General features: G+C 34.0%; 1 protein-coding gene across 4 annotated transcripts; it reads right to left on the minus strand.

The window, feature by feature from the left end:
* Nucleotides 1-159: 159 nt before the first annotated feature.
* On the minus strand, nt 160-21,040 carry LOC129254663 (fibropellin-1-like). Of its 4 annotated transcripts, XM_054893165.2 has the most exons (13): nt 20,482-21,040; nt 19,577-19,687; nt 17,122-17,235; nt 14,798-14,908; nt 14,051-14,167; nt 12,648-12,767; nt 9,904-10,023; nt 8,709-8,825; nt 7,705-7,824; nt 7,160-7,279; nt 3,763-3,870; nt 3,109-3,222; nt 160-2,705 (listed from the first exon to the last, which is right to left on the minus strand). In XM_054893165.2, the coding sequence occupies exons 1-13, from the start codon at nt 20,564-20,566 to the stop codon at nt 2,599-2,601; spliced, it is 1,464 nt and encodes a 487-aa protein (XP_054749140.2). In that variant the 5' UTR covers nt 20,567-21,040; the 3' UTR covers nt 160-2,598. The 4 variants fall into 4 exon arrangements, with proteins under 4 accessions (XP_054749140.2, XP_054749142.2, XP_054749143.2 ...); XM_054893167.2 differs by lacking the exon at nt 17,122-17,235 and having other exon boundaries at nt 2,503-2,705; XM_054893168.2 differs by lacking the exon at nt 12,648-12,767 and having other exon boundaries at nt 2,503-2,705.
* Between the last annotated feature and the right edge of the window lie 30 nt (nt 21,041-21,070).

Genomic DNA, 21,070 nt, shown 5'->3' on the forward strand with positions numbered 1-21,070 from the left:
ATATTGTTTTGTTTATGAATACACTGTTTTTTTGTATTTCCTGATTATCAAAGTTCTAAATTATTACCAAATTATTAATGGAAGGTGATGGTCGTTTTACGTTTAGCAGTTTTAATTGGTATAACACGTACTGATACAGAACACAAGTTAATACAATAGTTTTAAAATTGATTTCTTTTATCAAAATATTGTCACATGAATTAAGTAAACTACATATATTTACAATCTCTTGATATAACACATTTAAGAGATGACGCACATTTTCACTGGTAGTTGAATATCATACTGATAGTTATATTTCAATCAATTAGAAATTAAAAAAAAAACGGGTCAAAAAATGGATCATAATAATATTGACTGTAATATATTAATTAATGCATAATTTAATCAATACAAGGTAAAATCTCTACAGTGTTAACGATAAAAGACTGTATTGAAGCAGTTGAGTAAATCATTAGTAATTTGGAAGCAAATCATTAAGTTAGATGTCCAATGGATTAATTACTTACAATTTCCTGAAATTACGCATCTCGCTTATACCATTGATATTTAAAAATTCATGAAAAACAAGGTGTGAATTTACTTTACATAACATCTAATAAATTATTAGAAAAAAATAAATGAATGAATATCGAAGAACAATAAATTTTGTCCTCGTAATTATTAACCAAAATTTTTTTTTAATACAAAATCCCAGGAAATATAACCATTTACAGCATAATATGTTCTCATTTTTAAGCTAAGGTTTCAAATTACATCACGCATTTACACTAACATGAGGGAAAGAACTGTAGCACAAAAGTTATTATTATTTTGAAAATTACAACAATCATCAACTGCATTTTCTATAAACGATGGCATAAACAGTGGCGGATCCAGGGGAGGGGGTCCTCGAGGAAAAAATTAATAATTTTTGGAAAAGACAATATAAATGTGAAAGGGGTGTGATTTAATAGTGTGATAATTTGGGAGAAAGATATCCCTTTTTGTCTCCTCCTCATATGAGGGGAAAAGGAGACGTGTGAAGATTACAGGAAGAACAGTGTGAAAATAAGAGGTCTGAGTCGTGTAATTCTATATTACTCCTGCTTTATATTTTCGTTACAGGTCGTCCGCCCCCACTTTAAAATAAAACATCATGGCACCACCCCTGGACCCCCCCCCCTCATGGATCAATGCGGGATCCGCCGAGTTTGCTTTAATATAGGGGCGAGCGTTTTCACAATAAAAACATTGCAAAAATGTACAATTTAGATCATACTAAACATTATAATACGTCTCATAAATATTTGTATACATATCAATATAACCACCACCTAAAATTCATTTAAATTCCTTTGAAAATCAGTCAAGCTCCTTAAAAACTAAAGAAAGTTCTATAAAACGTGTAAACAATAAATATGATCTTAAAATATTTAACCATCTTTGAACATCTTTGTTCATGTAAGCTGTATACATATAACACATTGATACATAATTATATGTTAAAATAATCTTACTCGTTCTTGAGAATAATTGAATATGACAGTGAAATGAGTAAATAATTACAAATGATAAAGTGGATAGAGGATGTCTTTAAAATTCTAATGAAAAATTAAACATAATGATTAACAAACAGAATCGATGTTTTCAGTTTTATATCATTTTAGCAATATAAGATGTAAAAGTAGCAGTCGAAACATTTTCGTCAGATCACACATTCACCTTTCAGTTCATGACAAAAAGCAAAATTACATCGTGTAACGACGTTTACCCATCATGGATCGTTTACTTTATTTGTTATCAAAAAAATGACCTATCGTAAACTAATTTTATGATTGGTTGCATTTATTACTGTGTACAATCAGTCATAAAAAAAGTATTGTACGACGGACTGTCTTTTTTTTTAATGTTATGGTCCAATAGGTATCGGGGAATGAAACTCCCTCTTAATTAAAGGAAACCAAAACCCTAGAAGAGAAGCAATCTTATTGGAAGAGTAAAATGCGATGAGCAATCTAAAACTTGTTTTTATCAAAATCGGTTATAGAATAAGTGAGCTATGGAATTTTGAAAATTCTTGTTTAACTTTCTATGGGGATCCTCAAATTGGCAAACATGCTTCAAAATGGTTGATTTTGTGGACAACTCTCCATTAGTTTTGAACACAATTTTTCAGATTTTCCTCACTATCTTTCAAATTGCATCTTGCCTCCTTCTGAGCACAACATATGTCATGGGAAAATATAATTCACACCACATATGTCAAGGTCAGGAGGAGATAATATAAAATATGTAAAATAAAGGGGAAATCTGAAAATTTGTGTACAAAACAAGCACGTTTGCCAATTTGAGGATCCCCATTGAAAGTACAACAAGACTTTTTAAACGTCCATAACTTGCTATAATTTCATAACCGATTTTGGTGAAACTTGTTTTAAATTGTTCCTCTCATTTTATTCTTTTCAATAAAATTGTTTCTCTTCTTAATTGGGCTTTGGTTTCCTTTAATTACAGGTTCAAGATGGGCTCATTAATTTTCTCAATTACAAAACATAGCTTTAATTTCAGATAATGCTTTACAAAACTAGTCCATGACTAGTCATTTCAAATCAAGGTTTATTGTAATAATGATGACACGAAGTTTAGAAAGATTCCTAATAAAATGAGATATAAACCAGGAAGTTGCCGATTTGCTGAATTAAATATGTTGAAATTTATGATCACTGCAAAAAGAAGAGGGGGGAAATAAAAAAACAAGATAAAATTTAAAAAAGGCTAATATTAGGAGTGAAAATTGATAAAGAGCTTTCATTAAAAATAACCGTTTGTGAAACTATATTACAATCAGTGAAGTAATTCCTCAATTTCTTTAGGACTTAAACAATCAAGAATATTAACCATCTGCAAAGAAAAATTGATTCCATTTGTCGGTAAAATATACTCGCCTAGAAAATAAAAATCCTTTAAATTCTATTCTTGAAAAACTGAACATTCCTGATAAAAAATATTGTAGACGTAGATGATAATTGTTTAATCATGCAAATCATTTCATTTAATATTATAGTCAAAGTTTATATTTTCGTTATTGTTGCATTGAATAATATTATATGACACTATAAGACTTACTAGTTTCACAGAACTCCCCTCTGAATCCTCGTGGACAATAACAAGTGGTTTCTCCTCCAATATTTGCACAGAATGCATTATTCTTACACGGATTAGGATCACAGTTCTGAATTGCTATTAAAATGATGAGAGATATAGGTACATAATAAGTGTGAAAATTCCTTAATTATTGTACTGAAAAATTGAAATGTGTAAAGTATTTTGTTTCATGAAAACTCCCTTTAACAGTTGATTTTTGTAAAATACTGGCATGAGAGAAGCCGAATATGGTATATGAATATACTACATCAATCAAGGTATGGGCCGTACATTAATAGACATAGCAAGACAATATGAAAATTCTTTAAGTGTGAATGAAATTCTAATGGTATGGCATTGTACATTTATAATTTCACATTCAGTATCTCGCTGTGCGATTGGGCAAAAGTGAATAACGTGATTAAGCGTCAAATCAGGGAAAAATATTTTGATGAAACCGCGGTACTCTCTGTTTAAAGAATGTTTACCCACGGCTAGCTTGTTTTAGGCAACGAGAGGGACTGTTTCACATTCAAACTTTTAGAATACACTACACTATATACATTGCCTAATAAAAAAAAGTCAATAATTGCTACAACTTTTTGTTGTTGAAATTTTTGGTCTAGGGTGTCTCACCAAGTTCACAGAATGAACCCGTCCAGTCATCAGTACACACGCAATATTGACTCTGTTTATATTCTACACAAGATCCACTGTTCTGACAAGGGATAATGGGACATGTTTCTGGAAGAAAAAAATATTACAACAAAAGTTTAGAACATTAAGACAAAATGTGGCACTAAGGATAAGAAGATATATGCTGTTCATCATCATCATCATCATCATCATCTTCTTCTTCATCATCATCATCATCGTCGTCATTATCATAATCATTATCATCATCGTCGTCGTCATCATCATCATCGTTATCGTCATTATCATCATCATCATTGTCATCATCATCATCATCACCCATGGTACCTATATTGCATCCTGTCACCACCATCATCGTTCGTCGATCGTCTGTCATTACGTCGTCATCATCATCATCAACATGCCAATGTTCTTCAAGTTCATGTGGGTTAGGAGCAACTTCGACCATTTTTTAAGCTCTTGAACATAATTATATAAGTACAACTTCGTAACAAAGGAAATTCAACAAAGTTCTTTAATTTCTATCTTCTGTTGTAACGCTTAAAACTTTAAAGATCGAAAGAAATGGTTTACGAAATTCAAATGATGAGTAACCTGATGAAAAATATTCAATCTTCATCTCGGGATCAGCAGATAATGGCACTAAGATCCCATCTTTAATCCTCACTTGTGTAAATTAATCCCTCCCCAATGACAGAGCTTACCTTGTACCCCATTGCCAATTACTGAGAACAAGGTATTACCCGAGAGCTAATAATACCTACAAGAGTTGATTGCGAATCTCTTACATTAACTCGAATAGACAGTTGAGATGCGATGAGGAGCAGTAAATTGGTGCTTCCCATACACACTTCTCAAATCATCCCTATGATCTGTTAGAGTGAAAGTTCAGTGGAAGCATGGTTTGACGAGTGATTTTATTTTGTTAGAGGAAGAGCACGTTTGTTTGAGGAATAGGATTTTTAAAAAGGGGTCGAAATCCTTCGCCGGGGTATGGTAACATTAACGGATATCCGCTCTGATCCCTCAAGAGTATTTTAAGCTCAAAACTTTGAGTCGCTTGTGGGAGTTCAACTTGTTCAAACTGCCTATCGATCCGGGCAATCGATATTGAGAACTAAAACGGTATAGTGTATATTTATTCATAAGGGAACGTTACGGTTACGGTGGTGTGATAGCTGGAAGCCGCTCTGGTCACAAGTTTTGAAGCTATTCAAGATTAAACTCCACCATTAACAAAATGACGAGTTGAATAAAGCAAAAAGCAAGCATAACATTATTTTCTTGTAATAAAATTCGGATTGATTTAGAATGATTGTTTATTTTTCATTTTTAGAATCTAAATCAACTTGCCATGGATTTTTCTTTCAGAAAATATTCGGAAAATAGCAATTTCGTTCCATTTAGAAGTTATTTTTCATAATTTATATAGAAATATACGTTGCGAAAAATAAGGAATTCTTTGGTAATGGTTATTGACCATAGAGCACAAAATTCTGAAGTAATGTGAGGAAAATCGTCATTTATCGAATAGGATATAAGCTGGAGGTGATTTGGTTCTAATACCCAAAATCCAAACCCAGTATTGAATTGTGGGGGCTTTTTAAATCTTATTTCCGATAAGCATATACCAATGGTGTTATGCTCGATGCCAAAAGCCGCCAAAACATTTCAGAAGATTTTATTTGTCTAAAAAACTAGTAAAGGGTAATTTAAAGTGGAATTCAAAACTGGAGTAATTATATCAACATACCAATAGTTAGAATATGGACATGAATCCATTTATTTCTATTGGTGGAGCCAGGTGCCAACATGGAGGCGTTTTCGCGGTACCCGTTAGGTAAGGAGGATCGCAATAATGCACCCCTTCCTGTAACCTATCCAGAGTGATAGCGGAACTTAGACCAAGATTGCTTGACACAGGTGCCAAAATAACCGACAATAATCCAGATTAGTTGCTACTGGCACGTATGTGACCTAATTTATAGTGAAAGATGTATAGGATTCAACATTCATAGACTTTCGATATTGGGCGAAACTGTGTCGTTTAGAACCACTGACTAACTTTTATTAGGTATATATTGCCGAGTCATGCGTTTCTTCCTCTTTTAATTACGTTTTTTCGTTCCTGTTTACTTGATAATGACTGAATTCAGTTTAATGAATACAATGATGGAAAAAACTAAAAGCATGGGTGACGAGATCAATTGAAAAATTCAAAGCAATAAAGGTACGAAAAATATTTTTTGAGCAACACAAATAAAGACAATGTGGGCATAACATTTTGATCGGAACGAAGGACCGGACGGTATAAAACACACATACTAGAAAGCTGGAGAGATAAATCTGAAAACGAATTAGAGAAGATTGGGAAGCAATTCGTGGAGAGTATGAAAGAACTGAGGGGGATGTATGAACAAGACGTATATTTAAATGAAGAAAAATATCAATGCCACCAAGGAATTTTTATACCTAAACACGGAATAATGATGATAAATTTACATACATAAAAATAAACAAATTATTTTTCAACTGCATTAACAAAAGTGAAAACTTTATAGGACATCTGGACATGGGGAAGCCCCTTTGTGCCCCTTCAAAGACTTCTACTCTTCCTAACTAGCTCATGATCCAAATTAGATTTGACACGTCTCGACACATAATCCTATCAAAATCCCTCTTTCACACTTCAGCTGCAATCCCTTGAATATCCTTTTGATTCGTGTTTTAGCATTGTGCACGAGATATAACGGTAATGTATTTTAAGACTTGGCTTGAAGGCGTCCTATAAAGCCTTTGATAACTGTTTATCCTGGTTATTCAAAAACGAATTCGACGGCATTACTGGCGTAATGTGGAATGGCAAGGGAAGACCATTTGACCTATACTGTGAAAGATATCAGGGCCCCGTCTTACAAAGAGTTGCGATACATCCGATCAACCACAAATATGTCATCATGATCAGTATCATCCATCAATTACCATCATCAGCATCATCAGCATCATCATATCATCATCATCAGCAGCAGCAGCATCATCATCATCATATCATTATCATCATCATCATCATCATCATCACAATCACCATCATCATCATCATATCATCATCGTCATCATCATCATCATCGTCATCTTCTTATTCTGCTTCATAATCATAATCATCATCATCATCGTCATCTTCATCGTCATCACCATCATCTTCATCTTCATCATCATCATCTTCATAATCACCATCATCATCATCATCGTCATCTTCATCGTCATCACCATCATCATCATCACCGTCATCATCATCATCTTCATCATTATCATCTTCATCATTATCATTATCTTTATCATCCACATCCTCCTCCTTCCCTTTGGTAGTTAGGTTTCTCACCTATTTCACAATGTATGCCATCGTATCCAGCTGGGCATGTGCAAATATATCTCGAAGGATCCGAACTAAAACACGATCCACCATTCATACATGGGTCGCTTAAACAGGGACTACGTTCATCTGTATACAAGTTTAAAAGACAAAACAATATATCGATATAATATCTTGATATCTTTATTGAAAGAGTATTCACTGAATCATTTAAATTTTTGTACACAATTATTACTACATGACAATGCGGCTATCAAATGGATTGTAGCAAGTTTCATAAGACAGATAAAAAGCGAACTAAATGTACGAGAAGTTACATACCTGAATAAGAAAATCAGGTAATTACTCAATATAAGTTTGTATTGTGTTTGTCCTGAAGTACAGTTATCAACAAAAACTTATGTGTTAATGTGAAAAGAAATCGACCCAATCAATATGCCACTTCTGTGACAAATATTGATATCCGGGCTGGAAATAAAGGAACAATCGAGTTGATCAACATAAAATCTTCTGAATAATATCTTTATGGAGGAAAAGCAAAGAATGTGGATTACCTTGTTCACACTGTTCACCGTGATAATATGGACGACATAAACATGATTGATCAGATGGTGCGAACCCTCCCACACAGGTTGCTCCATTCCTGCACTCATTATTAGCGATACACGAACCAGCTTCATTAAAAAAACATACAATATGAGGACATTATTTCGCAAACATAAAAAACTGAATCGACATTTATCAGACCACATAATTATGGATGATTATTCAATTATGTATAATTTTTCATCATTTTAATGGAGACCTTAAAATTACTAGATGAAAAAAAAAAACGATATGTAATTTTCACACTTTAACAAACCTCGACAAACTTTAAGCATAAACAGTTTATTTTGAAGAATTTTAAAACTAATTTTAGAAGGAAGTGTAGATTTATATTATTTCTAACATCGCTTGAAACAGACGAGAAGTCAAATTATTTACTAATGAGCTTGATGCGATCTTGACTTACGAACAATGAACCGTAATACTAACAGTCAATGCGGATATGATTTCTGTCAATGCAGTAGTCTGCATTTTAGCTTGTTAAGCGTACGCAAAATATTCTAGATGAATAATTTTTTTCGACATGCTAATGTGATTGTAAACTAACCATGTTGTAGTTACTACATGCCTGGACAAAACGGTCGACCATTCAGTAGAATGGATCTACACTACATTAGCCTATCCAGAATTTGAAAAAAAAATATCAACTACAAAACGGTCGACATTTTGCTATTTGGTTATTTATTTGTCCAAGGGGAAGAGACAAGGCCCTGTATTTATACTTTCAAATTATGCATAGTAACCAATAAATATGCTTAAAGTGTTCAACTGTTAATTTCACTCAATGGAAGGCAGGGACCGGAGCATGGAAGAAAGTGTAAGAAAAATTACGTTGGAATCGACCAAAAGAAACAACGCACCGAACAACTTCATAACTAATTTTCTGTGGAATAAAGCTTCTCAATACCATTTCATACCCAATATGTCATGAATTTTAGTTTTCATTCCTTACCTATTTCACAGTGAGCTCCATAGTAGTTTTCTGGACACGTGCAGTTGTATGTATTTGCATTTGTCTCCGTGCAGGTTGCTCCATTTTGGCAGGCATTGCTACGACATGCTGGAATAACTGCAATGAAAAAAAAATTCAAGGAAAAGCCAAGTAGTCAAATAGATCCCAGCCATGGCGTAATTCGCTTCGGCAAGAAATTTATCCACATTGTGCTGCACTCGACCCAGGTGAGGTGAATGGGTACCCGGTAGGATTTATTCCTTGAACGCTCTAGCGCCTATTAATATGGCGGCTTAGCTACAGCCGGGGTAATAATATAATACCAAGTATCAAAGCGCAGTTGAGTATGCACATAGTAACTGCGCTATATAAATGGACATATCATTATTATTGTTATTATAGATTATGAAAATGGTGGTGCTTATCATTCTGTTTTAAATATAAACAGCATGCTCCTTGCAAAAACTAAATGATATATAAGAACAAACTGGATTTTTAAAATGAGATTTTAAAAAAAAGTATTGCAATTGACACATAGTGGTTATGAAATACAGTGATACAATAATCCTCGAATTGCAAATCGTATTTCAATGTGTTTTGTATCTTTCTCACTGCCACGTTTGTCAGTTTTTATTAGAATACAAATGAATATATTTTTAAAAATATATTTTTTAAGTAATATGTTTTAATTGATATAAGAAATTGGCATCTAAAGTTTGTATGGGTGAAGATCCAAATTAATGCAGAAGTTCGAGGTTCGAACCCCGTTAACGTCTGTCGTTTGGATAATTCCTGAAAAGATTTTACATTTTATAAATATTACTAATTTATAAAAGTCGAGGATATAAGCTTTCGAGCTTTCGTGGGCAATCCTGCTCAAGCCTACTGGTTTTATAATGCTACTCTGTATATGTTTTGGTGACTTGACAAATAATACAATCAATTAAGCAATCAATCAATCAACGTCAATATAATGTCCATTAATAGGCCTGCAAAATGTGCAAATTCACTCTTAATCATATTATTCAAAATATTTAAAATACTTAATTAACTTATACACCTATACCAATTCATTAGGATTGAATCATTACTTCATTTTTCTTTTGGAAATTTCATTTACATCGCAAGAGCCTTTAAGTAGTTTATTTACACTACATCCTCAGAAAATGATTTCATGTGATATCAAATAACCTACGATTTTCACATAAAGTCCCTTCAAATCCATCGGCACAGTTACAAGCAAAACTTGTTTTATCTTGACTACTGAAACATGCTGCTCTGTTCTGGCAAGGGTTGCTCAAACATGGATTTATTCCTGCACAGAGAGAGAGAAAGAAAGTTAGAGAGAGGGGGATAGAAAAAGAGGGGGAGACGGGATGATTCAATGAGAAAGAAAGCAAATCTGGATCACGTTTCATAAAAAAAATAGTATCAAAATTCAAGTTTGTGTTATAAGCTACTGATATAATGGAATTCGATTTGTAGGAAGGAAATTGATTATGGACATCCATCAATTCAACATTTCATAAATCAGAAAACAGGATGAATGTCATGGGAACCATCCTGAACATATTTTATGAGATTATATTTCAAAATCTTTGTCTCGCATAAAATGCATCATATTTAGCACGAGTTGTATATATGATCATTGGCTTGACTTATACAGAAACTCGGAAAAGCATTATATGTGAAGAAACAGAGAAATGATGTGGCGGTCGTAAGAAATTGACGTTAATATAAGTGCCATTATTATTGATGTTTGTAATTAGCATGGTTAGTTATAGAATCACTGAGAAATAGGATACGAGTCAAGAGTAGGAATTTCAGGAAAAAAAATATTTAAAAATACAACTGCATGCATGGACAATATTACATAAGTTTGTTGAATGCTTAACTAAATGCAATGATAATACATTCGCACGCAAGGTTAGACTTTTAACATTATCTGCAGTGGTCAGTCAGCAATTCCGCATGATTTATCATTCTAGTAAATATTGAAAAGATGAGCAAGCCCTACCTCCGTTGTGTTTATAAAGTGAAGATATGGATCTATTGTCTGAAATTCATCATGTGACCTGTCATTTATTTAAGCGTACACGTAAATTTGCTAATGACAAGTACTAATGACTAGTGCTATTGACCGGTCATCATTTTTGAGATGAGGATGGATTACCAAATATACGGATCCACATCAATACAATATCAATATACATGTATGATACATCATTTTGCAGGTGCGTTAGAATAATTAGCCACACTTGTTGCCTTTGATTCATATGCCCTCTGCTTTGTCTCGGGTGTGATAGAGTTGTTCAAAAGGTACCATGTGCGTATATTTTTCACTGATGGCCTTAATAACTCGTATTACTTGTATACGACTTCGAATCAAGTAAAAAATATCAATAAAATGGTTTATCATAAATTTACCGTAATGTATAAAGTATATGTGATGAATGAAAATGCTAAATGAGACATGAAGGAAAAAGAGGGAGAGATTCACGAATATTCTACAAGCAACGCACTTTTGGTGTTTCCAAGTCAGGTCTTTGCCACCAATCGGTTTGACCCCCATGTATATTTACTCGAAAACTTGTCACTAGTATTTGTCAAAGCCGGATATTTTGTCTCCGGTCTACTGGTGAATATTTGACAGTCATTCTTTTAAAAATATGACGTAATACACTCCATCCCCCTCACCCCATCTACCAAGGGGTGCAATATTTACACCTCAAATTAAATTCAATTGGAGATATCGGAACTGATAATGATTTACATAATAAGCTTTGGGATGTGTGATATTTTTAAATGTGTATGCTTGAAAAGCCATTTTCTAGAAAGTTAGGTAAGCATTTTTTTACGCAGTCCACTAGGAATTCTCAGGGAGTTTGTTATTCGTTGTATTGTACCATAGACCAATGTTATGAAATAATGGTCTTAGACACGAAATAATCAGGAAAGATATAGACAGACAATTGATAAGTGTTACAACGTATTGATTAAACTTTGGTATATAAAATGTATGATTCAAAGTGAGAGAAAAATATTTCAGTTCATCATTCAAATTGGAAAAAAGGTTACATATCTTGTTTTAAGAAAATAGTAAATACGAAGATGATCTGATCAATAACATAAAGACACAGTTAATGGAAATGAGATGACCAAGAACCACATAGAACATTACAGTGGTTGACACATTAATCATGTTAATGTTGGTTTGGCTACATGACTTCCTTCCATGGCGAGAGGCAGGGGTCAATTTGTAACATATTCTTGGTGTTCTGTTAGATATGAAATATATCCATCCTATCCATACTGTCATGTGAATTAAGAGATGTGTTCCTATTAAACTGAATATTGAGTATTTTGCAAAGGGACACATTAGTTTAGGCATACCCAACTGTTGTTCTTGCAGTTGTGGTGAGGTGTCCTGTACACCAATTTTTTTGGTGCGTAGATCTTATCTAGTTGTTGTGGTTTCAGATCCTTTATTAAAGCAAAAAGAAAGCTCCTTATATACTGGTTATGAACTCTTACAACTCGCGGTTTTTAAATGAACTGTGTGGAATGGCTGCAAAAACCCATCTCCTGGTTTATCGTTTTGAATGTAAGGAGACACCAGACATGACACAATCAGCACCCCCCCTCGAAAAAAACTATAATAAGTTGGTAAGTAAATAAGTAAGTAAATAAATAAATTAAAATAAATATTTATAAATGAATCAATAAGTAAATGAATGAATAAATAAATAGATGAAATAAAATATAAAACAAAATGAAATGAACATAAAAAATGAATTTCAATTCATCTGAGAGTCAAAGATAAATAATTTGACAATGCCAGGGAAACCAGGTGTTAGCTTCGAGTGGAAATTATGATTTTTTTTTATGATGATGATGATTAGACGATACATTTGACTTGTAATCACGGTTACCACTCACTGGTTTCGCAATTGGTCCCGGTAAAAACGTCATCACAAATACAACTGTAGTCATATGTATTTTGAGGTTGGAAACATAGACCTCCGTTCATGCATGGATTGCTGATACACGGGAGCATGTCTAGAAGTTGGCGGTTAATTATGGGAGGGAATTTCAACGAATAAAAACAGCAAACAAACGGAAGAAAAATAATGGATAATCATCAAATTTTGTTTATCTGATAGAGAAAATCATATCAAGGTGGGCAATTGTAAGTATAGTTGGACAATTATACGTTTGAAAGGGAAACGAGCAGCAGACAAACAGGAGAAAATGCATCACAAGGAGAGGGCCAACATTAAAGCATATCTAGGCGTAGTTGGTTGTAGGTAGTTAGATGTTTGGGCCAGAAAACAGAAAAGGGGGGGGGGGTCGCAAATTAACAATGAATTACCATTGGGTGGCTAAAATACATTCCAATAATATTTTTGTATTTTCCCCCTATTTTTCCCCCGAAGATTACAAACAGGGGAACAAATTGAATAGAATTTCATTGTCATGCATGTATTTCTTGATTGGAAAAGGATTGTATTTGATGAAACAGGCAATGATATGACGCATAGTTTCTTTAATTCGTTTAGATCTCTAATTTCTATCAAATATTTGGGGAAAATGTATTTCTCCGGGATATTCACACTCCACTTCTTTCTGTTATTTATGTTTTCGCCAATTTTACCTCATATTTATGTTTTCAATAATGTTCTTAATAAAATAATTCCTAATCGACAAAACTTGGTTAGAGTATATGGCTGGGGAACTCATTCTCTGAGTCATGACTGAAGGGTTTGATGACGTCTTACACTAAAAAAATCTATTCATATTTTTAGAGTGAACTGCCACCTGTAGGTCAAATTAATGTAGGAGATTATAATTGATTAAATCTTCTTCCCGTTTTTGTGAGAGGAGGGCTTAATGCCTTAATTTGGAAACACCATCTCTTTACAAATATGTTGCAGTTATTTGATAACAGAATATTTCTGCTTCCAGGTCTACGCTAAGACATGGTCAAATTCAAAATTAGAGATTATGTCGTGATCATGTCTTTAATACATTAATTTCATTTAATTTCTTATTTTCCTGGTATGATGGAGTCATCTTTCAATTCTTCTCAACATCAATCGAAAAGTGCAAAACACATTTACTTTTAATAAAAGTTTTTCAAAGAAAGGTGTGCAATCCACGTGTATCATCAGAGTATACACGTAAACCGAAAGGAAATCATTTCGGCGCTAGTGTTTAAAGACGATATCATTCGAAAGAGGGTTGTTGAGGAAATCATCTCTATACTTGAAAACTTTATACGGGAGCACGAATTGTACTTGTTTTGAAAAGTAAAGAGAGAAGGGGCTTAGATGAATACTTACTGATTTCACAATCGCTACCAGTGAAGCCATTTCTACACGTACAGTGATGTAATAACCCACCAAGGGCCGTAAAACAAGTACCACCATTGAGACACGGTTGACTGTTACACGCATCGGCTACAGTACAGAATGAAAAAAAAAATCATTTTCTTTTACAAATGATCAAATACAGATTGGAAGAGAAAGATAGGGATGGAGACCAAGAGAACGTATTAATGGAAGAATGAAAGTAGTACACCGATGATGGAGTGTGTTACATAGAGACATTAGTAAACAAGGTAGGCAATTCTCGTTTTATTTGATTTTTATTTAAATTTCAATCAAACTTTAATCATATAATCTGCCTCTTTCTCTCTGGTGTTGTGCATTTTATGTAGGAATATACAGAAGACAATCTGGTATTGACCAGGGGTACTTAAAAATAGACAGCCACCCAAAAGATATCATTCAATACTGTTCTTCCATGGACCCCATGCATGGAAGAACAGTATTGTCATGTTGACAGAACTGAATATGAATTATCCATCTAATCTGTTTTGTACTTGTATTTTTTTATACGGGAAATGAATACAATACTATACTATACGACCAATGGGGATTATTTCCCACTTAAAAATACAAGAAAAATCATAAGAGGGCACGTGCACCCTTTGCTCAACCACCCCAATACGCACTTTTGACCCGAATCTAGGAATACATTATAAAAAAAATGGTACCGGATGACATTTTGGAGGGCTATATACTCACGTTCCTCACAGGTTTCTCCCATCCAGCCGAAGGCACACCTACAAACGAAATCAGCTCCGTCAGATATACACGAACCACCGTTCTTACAAGGTCCTCGAACGCAAGAATTATCTTGAATTAAAACAAATTATATCGAAATTAATCATGGGCATCGAGAAAGGGAAGTGGCAATCCGAATTAATGTTACAGACATTTCAAAGACAATTTACAACAAAGACATGATACCCCTCACATCACAATTGCTCATATTTGATAAGAGACTTGTGCTATGTATTTATCGATTGCATGAAGTTTCCATCCTTAGTTGAATGGTGATTAACATTATACGTATTATAGTTGAATGAATGAAGCAATCATTGGATGAATAAACCTGTAAATTACGAATTAATGTTATTTTACGAAATAGAAACATGTTAGATATTAATATATGAATTAACAGATAAAATTACGAATGTACAGATGAATTAATAATAGATATAGGAATCAAAACTAATATAAACGAATACATAATGAATGAATGAATATTGATCGAATGAATGGCAAAAGGCGGGAATGGCGAATGGGAAAATGGTATATCAACCATCAAATCAATGAAAAATCAATTAATTCATTCATGAGAAAGAATTGCGGATTAAAAATTGATATAAAAATTAAATAAATGAAATTTAGACCCCCAAAAAAGGAACAGAGATACACCGCCTGCACCACATGCTTTGAGAATTCTAGCGGGATAGGTCACATTTATTCACACGTCAGCTGACCTGATAGGTTGTGTAAAGCGATACTTTCAACGTTATCTAAGAGGAAAATATGAAATTGATAATTCAAGATATGATTGAACGCTATTTATTGAGCAAGTTTGGAGGAAATGGGATATTTTGGCAGGAGTCGTTCCAGTTTCAGCTGTTTCTCTAATAACAAGGCTCATATAGACTAGTCAACAGTTCAGAGATCCTCTGAGGTAGTAGTATCAAGCATCGATATTTAGGCCAACAACTTTCTCTATTTTTTCGGACAGGTCATGGAGTTTCGTGAATCATTTTATAAACGCATCTTTGTGGGTCATTTTCATTCAATATCTCATACAAATAATTCCACAATAACAGGAATATCATAATTGCTAGAGACACTAGTCTCTGTCAAATAAACACAATTTTCGTATATAGTACCGAAACATCTGTTTGATATCAACTTTAAGTTTTTGTCATTTAAATGCTGTCTTTTCCACGGGAATTTGTAATTTGAGCTTTGAAAATTCCCCGACTTCCCCTGACCATGCTGACGCTTTGTGCGCACGAAGAGCATATTTTCTAGCTTAATATATATCTAGATTAATATTTTTTCGATGGCAAAAATTTCATTTAAAAAGCGTTGTCAGTTTTAACCTTTTTAAACTAACTTGTAATGCTGGTCAAACATTGGGTATAATAAATGTCTTTTTCCGCATTGGTTTGTTTGCAAATCAGCAATACGGCAAACAAAATTCTTTTGGCCGTGTATTTCGTAATGTAGCATGTTTCTACGTACATATATTTCATTATTCTTAAACAGCACCAATGTTAACGTTGTTTGGACAATGAGTAACAGTTGCAGTTAAAGTTACGGTTTTAATTTGTTTGTGAAAATTGATTAATGTTCGTTTTAAATGATAAAAAGCAGATAAATGAATGGAGGAATGAACGAATGATTTATTATCAAAATGATAATATTCTGCATGGCCCTCTGGAAGAACAGTTTACAGCTGACGTGGCTATACCATGGGTGAATAAGAGTTGTTATTATTAGTAGTAGTAACATTAAACATCTGAACATCATGAGATAAACAAACAAACCATACGATCTATATATATCTGGTCTACACTATACATATAAATTTAGAATAAATCCAGATTAGTAATATTCAGCGACTAGCCGCACATTGTTTTAATATTAAACCTTATATATTTGAAATTGAAGCCAAGTAAAAGATTTGAATTTCAATTCATCTGAGAGTAAAAGATAAATCTTGACCTTTCGAATTTCAATCCAAAGCCAAACTGCAGCCGGTCTGGCTTGATTTTTTTTTCTGATTCAGAGTGCATCGTTGTGCTTTTTGATTTTGGAAGGTTTAAAATTGCATTTTTTTCAATATTACTGTCCGATTGGCTCAAAGTTTGGGAAATACTTGAGATTGCTTTAAACGTACATGGCGCCTACTATTTATCAGGAGAGAACCCCTTTTTATTTCGTCAGGACATTTTGAAGATAAAATTGGAACAATTTCTGTGCCCCCCCCTGATTTCTGTTATGGGCATATCATGAGTCTCCCTTTTCTCTCTACCTACCGACTATCTCACAGAGTTGACCAGAATAACCAACAGGACAGGAACATTGGAATGTATCTATTCGATTGATGCAACCAGCGCCATTTTGACAGGGATTTGGAAAACATGGCGTGTCTATTGGGAAAAATAATAAAGTGCGAGGGAGGGAGAAAGAGGCCAACAGAGAAAGACAGATAGATAGAGGGAGAGAGAGAGGGATAGAGAGGGGGGGAGAAATAAATTGAGAGAGAGTGTGAAAGTGATAATAGTTTTCATTTTTTTCTTAATTATTTTATGGAGGTGGAATAAACCCAGTGGATAAAATGTGTAAAAAGTATCGTCAATATTCATTTTATTAGAGTATTGCTAGATGACCTAATTGTGAAGCCATTTTCTCTCAATTGAATAACAGCGTTACAAAAATTATACTTATTTTATATTATGCTCTTTTATTTATTTCTTTTTGCTTCTTTCATTTTTTTTTGCTCTCTTTTTCCCCCCTTTTGTTACTTCTCCACTACTCTAAAATACGTGGGCTTTCACCCTCCCCTGCTTCCCTATAGCATCGCTACTTAGACTACAGCTTTATACGCATCACCTCTCATGTCAATTTCTGTTTTCGAATTCTACAAAAACATTTAGATATTTATATCATCCTTTAATATGATATATTCTTCAGCTAAATCAAGTTCAAGTGGCTATTACAAAATCTACCAGAATTGCCCCATTGTCAAATTTATTTGTGCAATCGTTGATCGCCTGAAAAGGGTAAATTTGATATTGCAAATTACAGGTACTCTGATTTACAAAATCGATGATCCAATACACTTCGTAATATTCTATAACCTCCTTCTATTTCCAGTTTTATGCAAGAGAATATTTTTTTTAATAAAGCGTGTATGCATCTTTGATGTAGCACGTAATGATTCAATGGAGAATGAATACATTTATTTTTTATGAAGATGAATTGAAAATAAATCAAAATTATTCCTGTGTTACCTGGAAAGACAGGTATAAAGAGGGCAATACGCATGAGTTATTCTTTTATCACAAATCTTTCTAATAATAAGTGAGGGGCTATTTATCCAAACTATTTCGAACTGTTTCATATTTAGATAAGTTTGAACAGGGAAACCTTGACATTGGGGCAGACAACACTAAATACAATGGACAAGAATAAGCTGACAAGTCGTTTATATGTCATCAGTTGCTTCACTTAATAAATGTTAAAATTATGGTCATTAATCAGCGTTCCTTTTTAAAACAATGTTCTAGATTATCATGATTCACACTTCTTTGGGGGAATAGGGGGATTTGGACCTGTTTCGTAAAGCTAATCGTTAATTTGGGCATACAATTCAGAACGAATGACATAATCATTACTACACTTGAAAAGATGAAATAATGTACACATAAAATTATCATCAAAAATCCCTTTTCCACATTTTCAATTTATTTGAAATACACGCAGCACTTTGTTAAAAAGAAGGATAATCTATATAAGGCTCGGTCGGGCCAGTCGTTATTAAATTCATGGGCCCGCATGCTGAACTCGGGTTTAAATTAAACCCTGGTTCAAAGTTGTGGTTTAAAAATTGAGAGTCAATTGGGGCACACATCCAATTTATTAACTCATAATTTATGACACCCAAATTGTTCATAATTGTCTTGGAATGATAACTGAAGTATTTTTCTTCATTATAAAAGCAAAAGAAAACAAAATAGTAAATATAAGAAATATACAATATAAACAGTAGTTTTATATTTTTGGCTCCCCATAATTTTAGCACAGAGTAAGACCGTGGCTTAAGTTAAACCTGACTTCAGAATACGGCCCATGAAGTCTACTTTTTGCGAACAGCTTTATAGACATGAACGGCCTGTCATAAATTAAAACAAGTTCTTCAGTAATTAGTCGGGGGTGAACCTTACCCCACCCCACACACAAATATCAACGTGTAAAAAAACTGCTGAAAGCGGTCAGATCGTGTTCTAAATACAATCATGTCGAACATCATTGGCCCCTTGTTATTAATTGACTCACTCGTCTCGTCTTCAAGAATAACTCTTCACTGGTAATTATCTGTCGGGTCACGGGACTAGATCATGAATCTTTAATTAGTTCTGGATAACCTCATGCGAACATTTATCAAATTAACGGTTACCTTATCAGAATGCGACCAGCATGATTATATCATTAAAGATGTGATCAATTAACATGAGATACTCATCTGAGGTCTTGATGCAATTAATCGACCCCCTCCCCTCCTTAATCCTGCTCCTTCATTTGACACGGGACATATGGACCCTATCTATCATCTTTCTCAACCCATCCCACCCATTGAAGGGATAACTTCGGGTTTTCATCATTGTTGGTAACTTATACAATTGAGCCCAGACGTTCAAGTCTGCAATGACGTGTCTTAGACCACTCAGCGAGGACACCTCCAAAGGCTAGTCGAGATTCGAACCTTACCTAAAGTGCAAGTGCTACCAGTGAAGCCAGCTGGGCAGAGGCAGGAGTACTGATTGGGAGATACAGCAACACACGTAGCATCACTCAGACAAGGACTGGTCGCGCATGGATCTACAGATCAACCAGAGGATGAAAGAAATCAAAGGTGGCATTTCACACATTAGCACAGGATTCGATTGGAGATTATCACCCAATACAATTACCCGTGACGTCTGACCGAATCATACTATGATCAGAATGAGTGAAAATAAAATTACGCGAAGAAGTTGGACGAGAGATAGAACCCATGCCGCGTACACTGAAGGGGGGGGGGGAAACACACACACACACACACGAACAAATAAACAAACAATACCTTCCCCCCCAAAAAAAAAGATCCTTCAATTTCAAAATAAAATGGAAAGAAACACCATCAAAATGTATTCTTTAACATTTTATGTATTTTTTCACCCCCTACCCCAGTATGGTCATGGATGTGAATCATCACCACTTAATGATAAAACTTAATAAAAAAAAGAAGTTTATAGACATCTAAAATTAGATGGTAAAACATTATATATTTTATGAGATTAATTATTCTTTTTAGTTAAGTCAACAATTCTATATATCTATATGTATATTCTAGTGTCTTATTTATCATATTCTCTATTGAAACACCTAATTTATCATTCATGTTTTAGATGTAGAAAGATCAAACCATTGTCCATGAATGAATCCACGCCTTTTTAGTGATTTAGTATAGAAACGCACGTTGAGTCCTCTTTGTTGCGTTTACTTATATTGTAAAAGATTCGGAAAAGATTAAAACTTGTAAGAATCTAAAATACTTTTTACTAATGGAATAAATAGAAAAATATACTTTAAAATGCGCACGGATTTGTTCAATAATAGAAACATATCCTTACCTTGTGATAGCACAGATGTGATCATTTGAAATATGCAGACGATATAGCAAACCAGACGTGATAAATTCCCGTAAATTCCCGCCATAATATCCTTTGATTCAGAAAACGATCCCAGTCAAGAAAATACATTTAGTCAAACTCTATTGCTCCTAAATGATACCATCGCATACTTATTACCGAGAAGCGTCACTTATCTACTAGCTCATTCGATGAATTCTTTCAAGTGGGTTCAACTTTTCCTCAGATCATTGTCGAATTTCAGGGCTCGAAGGCACGGGAGCCGAAAATGTGTCGAAGTTTGATCTGCCTAACTGCAGTTGTCTTTCAGCGAAGATTAACTTGTAGCGCTGATGCAGAGCTGGTGTTTTTCTTGAGTCTAGGCCAGGTGCTCACGGCAGACTTTGCATGATATCTGTCAATGCCTTTGAGAGCATCAATACTTGCCACTTCGGCACTTCCCTTCCTTCTCTGAACTTGTGAAGTGCGCAATTTCAACACATTTTTCATATCGGATGGGACCAAGTGAGAAGATAGGGGCGTATATTTAGAAACGGAGAGTGAAGGTATCGGAAGCCAAGCAGTGAAAGAA

This window comes from Lytechinus pictus, chromosome 2, assembly GCF_037042905.1.
Source record: "Lytechinus pictus isolate F3 Inbred chromosome 2, Lp3.0, whole genome shotgun sequence".
Classification (NCBI taxonomy): Eukaryota; Metazoa; Echinodermata; class Echinoidea; order Temnopleuroida; family Toxopneustidae; genus Lytechinus; species Lytechinus pictus.